We start from the raw sequence: 14,940 nt of genomic DNA, 5'->3' as shown, positions 1-14,940 counted from the left end.
CACAGACACTCACACTCTCCCTCTTAGTCCCGCCCTCACTCGGCGCGGATTGGATAGAAAAATGTCTGTGGAGCTTTTCACTCGTATGATTGGCTGAGCTGAACAGGAAACCGGCAGGAAAAACCCGCGAAACAGAAAAGGCACATGGGAAATGGAGTTCGTTTACACTTACAATGAAAAACAAAAAAAAATAATACAAATATACAGGATATTTTTAAGGGTCCTACACAAGTATCTAATGTTATCTAGCTAGCCAATGTGACCAGCGCTTTTTAAACCAAGTATCTAATGTTATTTTGTTAGACAATGTTCCTAGTGCTTTTTTAATCAAGTATCAAATATTATCTAACTAGCCAATGTGCCCAGTGCTTTTTTAACCAAGTATCTAATTTTATCTAGCTAGCCAATGTTCCCAGTGCTTTTTTTAACCAAGTATCTAATGTTATCTAGCTAGCCAATGTGCCCAGTGCTTTTTTTAACCAAGTATCTAATGTTATCTAGCTAGCCAATGTTCCCAGTGCTATTTTTAACCCAAGTATCTGACATTGTCTAGCTAGCCAATGTTCTCAGTGCTTTTTTAACCCAAGTATCTAATTTTATCTAGCTAGCCAATGTTCCCAGTGCTATTTAAACCAAGTATCTAATGTTATTTAGCTAGCCAATGTTCTCAGTGCTTTTTTAACCAAGTATCTAATTTTATCTAGCTAGCCAATGTGCCCAGTGCTTTTTTAACCAAGTATCTAATTTTATCTAGCTAGCCAATGTGCCCAGTGCTTTTTTAACCAAGTATCTAATTTTATCTAGCTAGCCAATGTGCCCAGTGCTATTTTAACCAAGTATCTAATTTTATCTAGCTAGCCAATGTGCCCAGTGCTTTTTTAACCAAGTATCTAATTTTATCTAGCTAGCCAATGTGCCCAGTGCTTTTTTAACCAAGTATCTAATTTTATCTAGCTAGCCAATGTTCCCAGTGCTATTTTAACCAAGTATCTAATGTTATCTAGCTAGCCAACATTCCCAGTGCTTTTTTTAACCCAGCTGGCTAATGTAACCAACGTTTTTAGCTAAATACGACACAGCTAAACACGACAGCAAATACCTTCACCAAGCCAGGACATATTTTGTTCTTTTAATGTGGATACAAACTTGTCTGCACTTATTCCTAAATGAGAATGTGGACATTTCAGACATGAGTAGATGCTGCATTGTCCGACATCCATCCATATGCGTTTCTTTTCATACTTTATTTTAAAGATTCAAACACATTTTCTATGATTGAGCTAATTAAAATGTAATTTCTGGAGCTGTATGTATGTAGATGCATGAAATAAGTCTCTACTGATACTGTATATTGTGTAATATAACATTTATTTTAATAAAATAATTAACAAGAACCTGGGTTTGCTTGTGAGAGAGAACGTTAGCCAATCTTGTCCTGTGCTCTCTGCCTCATCACCGACCAACTCAAACAAAAAAGTAATATTATCTAATTTCTAGAACCTAAAAAAAGGAAAGAGTCGGGTCGAGAGTTCACTCTCTCTCAAGCATATACAAAAAAAATATAGAGATGATGAAACTGTGCTGTAGAGCTTCTGCTGCTCTCTGGCTCTGCAGATAAAGTTGGGCTTTAACCTGATGCTGTGATTCGCCACCGTGTTCGCTATATTGATTTAGAATCAGTTAAGCCATTGATGTGGAGCTGCAGTTTTTCTTGGTAAAAAACACAATTAAATTTACATTTCATTTTATTTCATAATTGAACTCAAGAGTGCATATCACTGATAGTCTGAAGCGTATGTGGTGGAAAATAATGAACTGAGTTGTAAAAAAATCAGGAATCTTTTATAAATTAATTTAAAGGAAAAATATTTGGATATCATTGGTCACGTGATCAATGTAAAACGAATTGGCACAGTGATTCGGACCAATGCGTGTCATTTTTTCTGCACACGCCTCAACGCTTCAGATTAAAGGCTAACATCACTCACTTAGAATGTGATAAAAGTACAAAAGTATTTATGGTAATATGAAGAGGTCCCAGTAGTTTTTTATGTATAACGTAACTTAATTAAGGCAGTTCTCTTCAGTTTATTGCCCTGCTTTTATTTTAATAATCTTCTTTGTGTCCAGAAATGAAAAACATTCTCCTGAAATTAATATTTAACTAAGAGCAAAGTTAAACTGCTGAAAGAGGCGAAGCTGAAGCCATCCTGCAGAATCTCCAGAACACGCAGACATTGTTTGCTACATTTAACAGTCAAATTAAGCCAAGTCTCGACATGGAGAAACATCAGCACTCTGTCAAGAGTTTTACTAAACAGAGTAATCTCAAAAAACACCAGCACATTCACACAGGAGAGAAAACGTATTACTTCTCAGACTGTGGGAAGAGTTTTAATCGACTGGGGACTCTCAAACTGCATCAGCACATTCACACAGGAGAGAAACCGTATTACTGCTCAGACTGTGGGAAGAGTTTTACTGCACAGAGTGATCACAAAAATCATCAGCGCATTCACACAGGAGAGAAACCGTATTACTGCTCAGACTGTGGGAAGAGTTTTACTGAACAGAGTCATCTCAAAAAACACCAGCGCATTCACACAGGGGAGAAAACTCAAATCTCAAATCTGTTCCAAGGCAATTAAAAGTGCAAATCGTAAATCTTTCAGACAGAACACCTTATCCCACTAAAATGTTTAACTCGCTCACTTGGGACACGTTCCACCAGAAACAAACATGAACTGAATTTAACAATGGATTTTACAGGTTCAGCAAAATGATCCTTATCCAGGGATGTTGTGTATTGAATTCCATGTTATGTTTTCTCGTATGTTTGATATTCCACGACATTCTTCGTGAGACAGAGCTCAGTTTTTAGGGTAGTTACGTTATGGGCTCTGTACTGAAGAAGGGAAGGTCGTTCGAGTGAGGGCACTGCCAGTGTTTGCACCAGATGTTAGGTTAGCATAACTTAGTCTTTAAAATTTAGATGTCGTAGTTGTTAGGATTCTTAGCTTGCAATCGTTTAGTAACAAACATTCAGAGCTTATGCTTAGAAGGTTTTGAATGCATTTAATCTCTTTTCTAGTATATGCAGAACATATATCTAGTATATTGCCTGTCCCTGACTACCTCTGTTTGCCTAGTTCTGTAAATAAACCTGTGTTTACTAATCCGTGCTCGTCTCCTTGGGTCCTGGTATTAAATAATCAATGCTTCACTTTGTGCTGGTCACCATACATATTCAAAATGTACCATGCAAGTTAACACTGTTAGAAAATTCAAACTACCCTCGATAGTAATAGTTTTTACGTTTGGAAATTGGTCTAAGTGGTGTGGAAACATTTGACTAAAAAATGGAATGCATATTTATAAGATTATAAAGCTACGTCCAAAAACATTTGGCTAAATGTTGGCATCAAAAAACATTTGGCTATATAGTAGAATGCCAATAATTTCGGCTAATAGAACAGTGTCCAAAAACATTTGGCTAAAGAGTGAAATGAAAGTTAGGATAATAGAGCAGTTTTAAACCCATCAGAAGTGATTCAAGATGGCTGCATTCATCCCCAACACATGAAACCCCAAGGAAAATATAAGGTACGTTGTAGAATATCACCCAAACACATTAACACAATGCAACTACACAAACCTCCATTATCAATTGAAAAGTATCACAAGAAGATGTGTGACATTTCTAGAGCTCAATAGTCAAGTAAAAACCATCTGAAAGCTTGATAAAATATATGGCCTCAGGTTGCATCGTGCAGTCAGTAAGTACAAGTCAGCCTGTCCAATTATTTATAAGTGATTTTATTGTTTTCAGTATTGTTTGCTTGCTTGCTACAATGTGTTACACAAAAAATGTTTGTGTTAACGCAATTTTTTTTTCAGAAATTGTATAAATATATTGCACATACCACAATTCAACTCCTTCTAAACATTAACTTGTTCCTTGATCCAAGATTTAAGAATAACTGCATAAGTGCAGAAAACATGCAAGAATCAAAATGAAACATGCACACACAAGGAATGTGGTATTGTTTTATATTCATATTTTATATTATATTAAAAGTTCAGTGAATACAATGTGTCACATTAAATTGGAATGTTTAAAACATTCAAATTAAACAACATTTACTAAAAATTACAAAAAATTCAAAATGTAACCGGTCTCATTACTGCATCTTGCAGATGAAGAGGCCTCATTAGAACCAAGCAACAAAAGTGCAGCAGGGTCAGAGCCATCCACTGTGAACAAGAGAAAGATCTCTGAGCAAGCTCCTTCATGCCCAGTTCACCAAAGAATGCCACTAAAAATAAATCAGTGTTTCGTTTAAATATATAGATATTTTGGATAGCATTAAATGAATGGTCTATCAATTTTATTTTCAGAGTTTAGTATTCGTTATTTAAATTGTTTGATTTTTTTAGTATTACATCATTTCATTAAACACAGTCCCATATTTTCTAATTATTATTATAAAATACATATAATACACATTGAAAGCAAATCATTTTAATGTTCTCATATTTGCATTTAAATGTAATGCTTTTAATGTTTTAATGTATCTTGTAGTTATCTTGCACCATGTTTTACATTTATTGCACTGTGAATTACACTACACTACTCTTTGAACGAAAGTTTGACTATAGAATAAATATTGTAAATCGCTGGACAATTATTTGTCGGGACAATTTGGAATTGTTTGTTGCCTTTCTTGTGGGGAAAAAAGTGATTAAGTGCCCACTAATAATTTTGGATGTGCTCTCTAGATCAGTAAATTTTGTGCCCTGCTGCCTTTTTCAGTATAAAGAGTGTTATGAAGAAACTCCAGTTACAGTTATTTAATATTATTTAATATTAATATTTGTTAAACATTTGTATTAGTGCAAATAAATCCAATCCACCTACACCCATATTAATTATGAATTATGACTGTACAAATGTTTATTCATATCAACATGGAATTATCTGATTTACATTTAACTTTCCTTGTCTATAATCACTTTTTACTAGTAAAACTCCACACATCTGTAAGGGATTTCTAAATAATACAAATGCTAATTTAAGTGAATTTTCAGTAGTAAAAATGAGAATTATGTAAGTGAGATTTCATGTAAATCAATGGAAAATATTACTATTAAAAACAACATTAATGATCCTGCTAACAAGACTAGTCAAAATGAGTTTATAGATCTGTTTTATACCTGAATTATAATGAAGAGATTATGATTGTGGCTATGCATTTATGTTTTTTTTAGATGGAACAAAACTTTGGAAGAGCCTCACCCTACCAGAGAGGATGTTGCGTTCACCTAAAATGTGTTGCGAAAGTGACCCAAACAACTGCAGTATCCTTCACTTTCGAAGAGACGGTGTCAGCTGATCCCACAACTAATCCCCTCTGTGCACTGAGGGATGAGTCGTCAGTGTTTACTTTATACCTGACAGAGGGAAAAGTGACCCTGGATCAGACCTATATGTTTAAAAATCATATAGATTAAAAATGAGAAAGCATACATAAATGCCAACACTGACATTTACAGGACATGCAACATGCCTGAAAGATAAAAAAAATGTGGAAAAGGCAGCAAACATAGTCTGTCCATCAAGCGTTGAGACAAAGCTTCTCAGATCAGATCTGCAAAAGGCTTTGTGACTGTGCAGGAGCGAATAACATCAGTGAGTGTTTTAATAGCTGGGTAAACATTGCTTCATGAAAAAGGACTTCATACTAGTCATTGTAACTGGGGGTAAAAATGTATGAACTTGTTTTTAATATGTCTTAAAACAATTAAGTATTAAAGTAATTAATAAGGACTGCAATGCGAGCAGAAATCAACTTAGAAACAACTAGTAAGAAGTGCAATTTGTTGGTATTACTTATTAATTTAATTAATTGTTAATGGGGACCTGCAGATACTAATCAGAAAATGGTTGCTAGCAAACTATACTTTAAACTGACAGACAACCTTAACAACTAACAATAACCTGTCTTACTGAGATGTTCTTAGAAAATATTTTATTTCAGTGTGGAATGTTTTAGCTAGCTAGGTTAGCTAAATGTCTAATTTATTTAAAAGTGGAAAATTTAGCTAGCTAGGTTAGCTAATGTTTACTTCATTTCAAACTGTAAAGATTTAGATAGCTAGGTTAACTAATGTTAAATACTTTATTTCAGTGTGGAATTGTTTAGCTAGCTAGGTTAGCTAATGTTAACTATTTTATTTCAGTGTGGAATGATTTAGTTAGCTTGGTTGGCTAATGTTTAATTTATTTGAAAGTGGAACGATCTAGCTAGCTAGTTTAGCTAATATTAACTATATATCAGTGTTGAATGTTTCAGCTAGCTAGGTAAGCTAATGTTAACTACTTTATTTCAGTGTGGAATGTTTTAGCTAGCTAGGTTAGCTAATGTTAACTACTCTATTTCAGTGTGGAATGTTTTAGCTAGCTAGGCTAGCTAATGTTAACTACATTATTTCAGTGTGGAATGTTTCAGCTAGCTACTTTAGGTAATTTGAACTACTTTATTTCAGTGTGGAATCTTTATAGCTAGCTAGGTTAGCTAATGTTAACTACTCTATTTCAGTGTGGAATGTTTTAGCTAGCTAGGCTAGCTAATGTTAACTACATTATTTCAGTGTGGAATGTTTCAGCTAGCTACTTTAGGTAATTTTAACTACTTTGTTGCAGTGTGGGATTTTTTAGCTAGCTACATTAGCTAATGTTAACTACATTATTTCAGTGTGGAATCTTTATAGCTAGCTAGGTTAGCTAATATTAACTACTTTATTTCAGTGTGTACTGTTTCAGCTAGCTACTTTAGGTAATTTTAACAATTTATTTCAGTGTGGAATGTTTTAGCTAGCTAGGTTAGCAAATATTAATTACTTTATTTCAGTGTGTACTGTTTCAGCTAGCTACTTTAGGTAATTTTAACAATTTATTTCAGTGTGGGATGTTTTAGCTATCTAGGTTAGCTAATATTAACTACTTTATTTTAGTGTGGGATGTTTTAGCTAGCTAGGTTAGCTAATGTTAACTACATTATTTCAGTGTGGAATGTTTCAACTAGCTACTTTAGGTAATTTTAACTACTTTGTTGCAGTGTGGGATTTTTTAGCTAGCTACATTAGCTAATGTTAACTACATTATTTCAGTGTGGAATCTTTATAGCTAGCTAGGTTAGCTAATATTAACTACTTTATTTCAGTGTGTACTGTTTCAGCTAGCTACTTTAGGTAATTTTAACAATTTATTTCAGTGTGGAATGTTTTAGCTAGCTAGGTTAGCAAATATTAATTACTTTATTTCAGTGTGTACTGTTTCAGCTAGCTACTTTAGGTAATTTTAACAATTTATTTCAGTGTGGGATGTTTTAGCTATCTAGGTTAGCTAATATTAACTACTTTATTTTAGTGTGGGATGTTTTAGCTAGCTAGGTTAGCTAATGTTAACTTTATTTCAAAGTGAAAAGATTTAGCTAGCTACATTAGCTAATGTTAACTACTTTATTTCAGTGTGTAATGTTTCAGCTAGCTACTTTAGGTAATTTTAACTACTTTGTTTACATGTGGAAGGTTTTAGCTAGCTAGGTTAGCTAATGTTAACTACTGTATTTCAGTGTGTAATGTTTTGGCTAGCTAGGTTTGCTAATGTTAACTACTGTATTTCAGTGTGTAATGTTTAGTAAGATAGATTAGCTAATATCAACTACTTTATTTCAGTGTGGAATGTTTTAGCTAGGTAGGTTAGCTAATGTGAACTACATTATTTCAGTGTGGAATATTTTAGTTCTAATAAAATCGTGATAGATCAACACATTCACAACCCAGAGAGAGAGAAAGAGAGCGAGCCCTCCAGACTTAATCCAAGCAGTTATACATTTATCCAGTCCAGTTAACAGCTTGTTGTCCAGTTCTGATGACGTGATCAGCTCCAGCCTGTCTGAGCAACAAGTTCTTATCATGATGTTGTTCAGCTCTGTGTCCTTCATGAACACAGCAGACAGTCCTTGTGTTCCAAACAATCCTTATGTGCCCTAAAGTCTGTGAGAAGATGAATCAGAGGAAAAGAGTGGATGGAAAGATCTTCTGGCCTGTGTGCGACTTTACGGCGTGTAGAACAGGCATGCGCTGGATATCTGAGAAGAGGTTCCCAGCACTTCACTCAGAGAGCTTGTTGTCTCCTAGTTCATATGCACTGGTCCCAGAACAGCAGTGAAGCTTCTCTGCCACTCAGGGTCACGTTCTCCTCACAGCTCTCCCTGTTGATGAAAACACTCTGACCTTCCTGATTTCTGAAAAAGTAAAAACAACCTCCAAAGCCCTGCGTCATTGTGACAGTTCAAAAGAGAGCAGTTTTTAAATAAATTATTAAGTGAACACAAAAATAATAACTGTATATATAAATGTATAAAACATTTAAAAATAAGAGTGTGCAGGTGTGGTTATCTCCAATCACACCCTTCACCAAATAATAACATAAAACAGGCTCAGGATGGATAGGTTCCAGGTCACAGAAAGGTTATCAACCATATAGTGAGAAAACACGAGATTGGAGATCTTGCAATATAAAAGCATTTTATTGAAACACACACGAGTAAATATTAGGGGTATGAATCTCTGTGTTTCGATTTGATTAGATTCCGATTTCTGGGGTCAAGATTCGATTCAGAAACGATTTTCGATTCTAGAATGATTTATCAATTCAAATGGCCTATAAATTTTGTTTAAATTATGTGAGAAGATGAAAAGACAATTTAAACAAATAGAACATTTATTTCAAACAATAAACTTAGGTTCCTTACTGTATTAAATCTTTTTGCAATATAGTGACAGTGCCACAATAATGAATGATTAATTTCTACCATGGTTGACTAATCCTGTATTCATTTCTAAAAGGTAGACATTGTTAAAACTAGAAAACACTCATAAACAGCCACAAGGTCAAGAGTGGAACGTTAGATAGGCTATAATTATGTAACAAGCAGAGAAGATACTAAATACACTGGATTTTAGCATGCACACCCCTCTGTTGCCTAACTGGGAGTTCACCTGTCGCGCAGAGCTTTTTAACAGTTAAAGAGCTCCGCAGGACAGTTAAAAAACTCAGTGCGACAGTAGCTTCACCCAAAAAACACGTTTTTAGGAAAATGAGAATCGATTCTGAATCGTTCAATGTTAGCTCCAATCGATTTTTTTCCTGCACCCCTAATAAATATAGATGTGAAGCAATGCAAGGATAACAGTTGGTACTGGATAAAAACAATCAATGAACTAAATTAATTGGATATTCTTAGTTACTTTGGAGATTAAAAAGTCTTAAGCAAGATACAATATCTAATAAGAAAAAGAGTAAAACACTTGAGTAATACATCAACCAAATATCCCTCTATGGTAACAGAGAGAACAACAGCAGGGGCAATAAATGAGCCAGCAACTTTACTGCGCTATACAGGTCTGGAGGGGGTTGATTTCAGTGTGAGAACTACGGCTGGAGCGTTTTATTTAACCTCTGGAAAAGATTTTGTTGGCCTCTCTGTGGGGTCTGAATATTCCACCCGGCACAGTGTCGTCTCTCTGTGGCTCTGGGTCACACTTTTGTGAGCACTCTCTCTCTGGAGTTCCTCAGGTGGTGTTTTCCCCTTATCCTTTCATATGGGTGGCCTGGCAGTTGATAGCATTAAAGTAAGCTATGCTAAGCTTGGGGAACTGAGGACGGCTTCCACAGAGGAAAAACAGAGATATTGGAAATTAATGGAAATAATTAAATCTGTATATACTAGAAAAGCGATTAAATGCATTCAAAACCTTTTAGGCATAAGCACTGAAGGTTTGATCCAAAATGCTTAGTTGCAGACTAAGAATCCTACTGTACTCCTAACAACATCTAAATTTTAAAGACTAAATTATGCTAACCTAACATCTGGTGCAAGCACTGGCAGTGCCCTCACTCGAACTTAAACAACCTTCCCTTCTTCAGAACTGAACTCCTACCGTAACTACCCTAAAAACTGAGCTGTGTCTCACGAAGAATGTCCTGGAATATCAAACATACAAGAAAACACAACATGGAATTCAATAAACATCATCCCTGGAAAAGATTCATTTTGTTGAACCTGTAAAATTCATTGTTAAATTCAGTTCATGTTTGTTTCTGGTGAAACGTGTCCCAAGTCCCAAAGTGAAACATTTTTGTAGGATAAGGTGTTCTGTCTGAAAGATTTACGATTTGCACTTTTTATTGCAGTGGAACAAATTTGGGAGTTTTCTCTCCTGTGTGAATGCGCTGGTGATTTTTGAGTTTACTCTGTTGAGTAAAACTCCTCCCACAGTCTGAGCAGTGATACGGTTTCTCTCCGGTGTGAATGCGCTGATGCAGTTTGAGATTACTCTGTTGATTAAAACTCTTCCCACATTCGGAGCAGTAATATGGTTTCTCTCCTGTGTGAATGCGCTGGTGATTATTGAGAGTACTCTGTTTAGTAAAACTCTTCCCACAGTCTGAGCAGTAATACGGTTTCTCTCCTGTGTGAATGCGCTGGTGATTATTGAGAGTACTCTGTTTAGTAAAACTCTTCCCACAGTCTGAGCAGTAATACGGTTTCTCTCCTGTGTGAATGCGCTGGTGATTATTGAGAGTACTCTGTTTAGTAAAACTCTTCCCACAGTCTGAGCAGTGATACGGTTTCTCTCCTGTGTGAATGCGCTGGTGATTATTGAGAGTACTCTGTTTAGTAAAACTCTTCCCACAGTCTGAGCAGTAATACGGTTTCTCTCCAGTGTGAATGCGCTGGTGATGTTTGAGATTACTCTGTTTAGTAAAACTCTTCCCACAGTCTAAGCAGTGATACGGTTTCTCTCCTGTGTGAATGCGCTGGTGCAGTTTGAGATTACTCTGTGTAGTAAAACTCTTACCACAGTCTGAGCAGTGATACGGTTTCTCTCCTGTGTGAATGCGCTGGTGATTTTTGAGAGTACTCTGTTGAGTAAAACTCTTCCCACAGTCTGAGCAGTAATACGGTTTCTCTCCAGTGTGAATGCGCTGGTGATTTTTGAGATTACTCTGTGTAGTAAAACTCTTACCACAGTCTAAGCAGTAATACGGTTTCTCTCCTGTGTGAATGCGCTGGTGAATTTTGAGATCACTCTGTTTAGTAAAACTCTTGACAGAGTGCTGATGTTTCTCCATGTCGGGACTTGGCTTCATTTGTCTGTTTAATGTGTCAAACGATTTCTGCGTGTTCTGGAGATTCTTCAGGACGGCTTGTGCTTCACCTCTTTCAGCAGTTTAACATTGCTTTTTGTTAATTATCCTGGTTGTTGGTAGTGATGAATTTCTGGAGAAAACCAGGAATATTTTTATTTCTGGAAAAAACAAAAATGAATTAATTGTATATTAAAATAAAAGCAGTCAATTATCCAAAAGTACCTAGATCAGTTTCACTATATGGACAAAACAACTGGGACACCATAAAGGTTTCAGAACTTTTATTCTAACTCCATAGACATTATAATATATAGTTATATATAACTGTCAGCAGGCTGAATTTGTGTAGCAGAAACAATTCTACATACCGAATACAATGTTTTACTACTACATTAGTATCTCACTTTACACTATAATACATTATTCCATACTACTACCACTCTACTATATTGACCTTGTAGGCTGGTTGCCAGAGACACAATGTACAACTTGCTTGTTATTTTGTTAAGTTTTCTCAATAATGGTAAAAAAAAATATATAATTTATTAGTTTTTCAATATTTCAGAATGAGATGTTCTGACCTGAAGCACAAAAAGCTAAAAGTACAAGGACACAGACAAAACATTTACATTAAATTAAATGATAAAAGTTTCCACAAATATTAACCAAAGACAGTTATCCAAATCAATGCTTAAAAACCTGAGTTTTTACAGTTCTTGATAACAGTTCATTATTTTCTAACACATTATCTAACATTGATACGCACTCGTGAACTTGTTTTGTTTTTTTGTACATGCAGATCAAAATCCCTTAAAGCTCCACTAGGTAGGATTGAGATTTTGTGCTCGTGGGCTCCCCCTACCGTTGCAGACTGTAATAATTGTGTACAGCACTATCGTGTGTATATATATATATATATATATATATATATATATATATATATATATATATATATATATATATATATATTAGGGGTGTCACGATCTCGATATTTTATCGAAATCGAATCGAAATGAGGTCACGGTCTGAGTATCGAAGTCAAAAAGAGGATCGACGATCCCTCCCGCAGCGTGCTACGCAAATGGCGCGGCACCAACACAGCGCATCCTATTCATTTAAATAGAGAGAGCCACTGCATGAGCGCAGTCAGCGGGAGTGTGATCACTGTTTTTTATCTGTCCAACGGGGGAGGGGGGGCGGGGGTTGGGCGCGCAGGTTTTGTATCTGTATCTAACGGAGGGGTGGGTGCGCGCAGGTGAGAGCGTGTGAACTCGCTGAAATGCGTGTGTCAGTGTGACTTGAGAACACTGACTATAGATCACAGTGAGGTGGATTAAAAATCTTAAACTTATAATTGACTACACCTGTTGCTTTCCATTGAATTAAAAAAACATCTTTCTCTCAGATAAAGTAAACACAAGCGTGTTTCTGACTAAAATAAAAGCTTTTCAGGAGAGATATAAGTTATGTGTAAATATTTATAAGACAATACCTGACAAAATCTGTTTTAATGACGTTAATAAACATCACTGTGACAGCGCTAGTCACAGTTTCACCACATCACTTATCTAACCAGCCTGTACTGATTTCTGCCCCCCAATAATGCTTTCAATAACCTCTAATAGCCTTTAATAGTCTTCAGTAGCCTTTAAAAGACTTACCTGGCGGCCGTGGTGTGTCCACTAAACTCCGTAGTTATAAACATCCTGAGGTTAGCAGCGCGCTAACTGACCTGTTTATAATGTAATCCGAGCAGTGCCTCCGTGTCGGCTGTTCTAAACTGCTGCTGTTAGCTGCTTGGGCTGAAAGATGAACTGTAGAGAGCTGTATTATCCGGTTAGTGGGGTTAAAACCTTTATTTGTTTACAGAAACAGTAAAAACGGACTGGCTGAGCTCTGTAGCCCGTGGCTGGGCTGTACTGAAGTAGTGACTGAGTGAAGAGAGCGGGGCTTGTGCTGCTGCTGCTAGTGGTTGGATGAAGAACTGCAGCTCCATCCACACACAGCTCTGATAAACTGCTTGTTTTAATAGTGCACACTGTTGCTACCAAAAAAAGTCACTAGATGGCATTACCATATATATCTTAATAAATAATAATAATAATATTTATAATATTTATAATAATAATAATAATAATAATAAATATATTATTTAAATTTTATGAGGCATAAAATAATAACAAGAAAAAAAACAAGAAAATCGAGAATCGAATCGAATCGTGACCCTCAAATCGAAAATGAAATCGAATCGAGGATTTAGAGAATCGTGACACCCCTAATATATATATATATATATATATATATATATATATATATATATATATATATATATATATATATACACACACACACACATACACTTTTCCACCAGAAAGTAAAAAGCACACACAAAATAATTACAACCATGATCAATTTGTCCCTTTTAGCATGAAATATTTACTTTATTGTAATCACGACTGAAACAAGACATTTCTTCTGTGTCTACAACTGATAAAACTGTGTGTAGCACAGCATAAAATAATATTAAAACAAAAACACAGTATCAGTAAAAGCTTTTACAAGCCCCAGACTAAAATGTATATTTCAGTTTGGGGCAATTTACTGCAAGCTAAGCTTACAAACAGCCATATTTTACACATAACATTTTATATTTACACATTTAACCCAATCGCTAATGCTAATCGCTGCTAGCTTCCACCTGCTAGCCTTCAGCTTTAGCTGAATGAAGGCTAAAATGAATAACATTTTAACTCTCGTATTAACATTTTAAGCTCCTTACAAAACATAAATATTTATATTCTTTATCTGGTACTTATCTGAACTCACCGGAGCTTCTGCGGTACAGCACAGAAGAACAGCACAAACTTTTAATTTTGTAGGTAAGTTAATGTTCTAGCCACCTTTAGCTAACCTGGCCAATGATATCTAGATAGTTAGCTAATCTAAACTAGCTGGCACTTCCAAACAATAAAATACTCTTAGCAGCCTGAATGTCTTAAACACATTAAATGTGTTGTTATATAGCCTAAATATGAACAATCTGTCTGTAATGGTTAAACCTATCCTTTATAATTAACTTTAGCTGTTAGGTGTGGTATTGGTAACAACACTGGGTCATGTTACAAGCTAATTTTGCTAATGCTAATGCTCCTGCCTCAGTGCTGGAAAAATCTGTAAATCTAAGCTTACTGTAAATAAACAAAAGTGCTTTACACCCAAATAAACAGTTTTCAGAAGAGAAATCTGTGTAGATTAACATCCAGCGCTCGCTTACCTTTAAAAGAGAGAGAGAGAGAGTGAGAGAGATTCTCGTACCTTCTTTTGTTCAGCTGATTCTGCTCTTCCTCTGGCGCTCCAGGTACAGACCCCGGAAGCTCAGCCTCATCCGGGTTATGTAGAGCCCCGCCCCCTCTCCCGCTATATCACATTATACCCCATCACCGCTAGAGGGAGCCCGCGAGGGAGTCCTCAATGCATGGAGCTGAATGGAGCTAAACAGCTAAACTCTCATTTAAAACACTGTATAACTACTTCTCTGGGGTTTTCCTTTAATTTTACAAAGTAGAACAAAGTATTTCACTAAAATAGGAAAGAAAACATACCCATATATTTCCATGTTCTACAAATGTTTTTTATTCAGTAAATGTACTAGCATTCCTAGCATATGCTGGACTGATGCTGGAGTTACACACAGATCTTGTTTAAAAGGATTATAAATG

The 14,940-nt window shown here is 35.7% G+C and overlaps 3 protein-coding genes across 5 annotated transcripts in view; 2 read left to right on the top strand and 1 right to left on the bottom strand.

Annotated features, from left to right (window-relative positions):
• The window catches only part of LOC125801678 (zinc finger protein 160-like), a 289,977-nt gene that overhangs the window by 100,928 nt on the left and 174,109 nt on the right, over positions 1-14,940 (top strand). The gene's annotated exons all lie outside the window — the stretch shown is intronic.
• LOC125801319 (zinc finger protein 585A-like) overlaps positions 1-14,940 on the top strand; it is an 86,046-nt gene that overhangs the window by 59,836 nt on the left and 11,270 nt on the right. The gene's annotated exons all lie outside the window — the stretch shown is intronic.
• LOC125801360 (zinc finger protein 239-like) overlaps positions 7,880-14,940 on the bottom strand; it is a 151,085-nt gene continuing 144,024 nt past the window's right edge. Inside the window, exons 1-2 of one of the 3 annotated variants that reach the window (XM_049477961.1) lie at positions 14,537-14,596; positions 7,880-11,379 (exon numbers count right to left, since the gene is read on the bottom strand). In XM_049477961.1, the coding sequence (XP_049333918.1) occupies positions 10,253-11,221 (969 nt within the window). In that variant the 5' untranslated portion in view covers positions 11,222-11,379; positions 14,537-14,596 and the 3' untranslated portion in view covers positions 7,880-10,252. Of the gene's footprint in view, positions 11,380-14,495; positions 14,597-14,940 lie in introns of those variants that run through there. The other 2 variants (XM_049477962.1, XM_049477963.1) reach the window with 2 other exon arrangements.

Source organism: Astyanax mexicanus, chromosome 4 (genome assembly GCF_023375975.1).
Source record: "Astyanax mexicanus isolate ESR-SI-001 chromosome 4, AstMex3_surface, whole genome shotgun sequence".
Classification (NCBI taxonomy): Eukaryota; Metazoa; Chordata; class Actinopteri; order Characiformes; family Acestrorhamphidae; genus Astyanax; species Astyanax mexicanus.
This window is presented reverse-complemented; position numbering and strand designations above follow the sequence as displayed.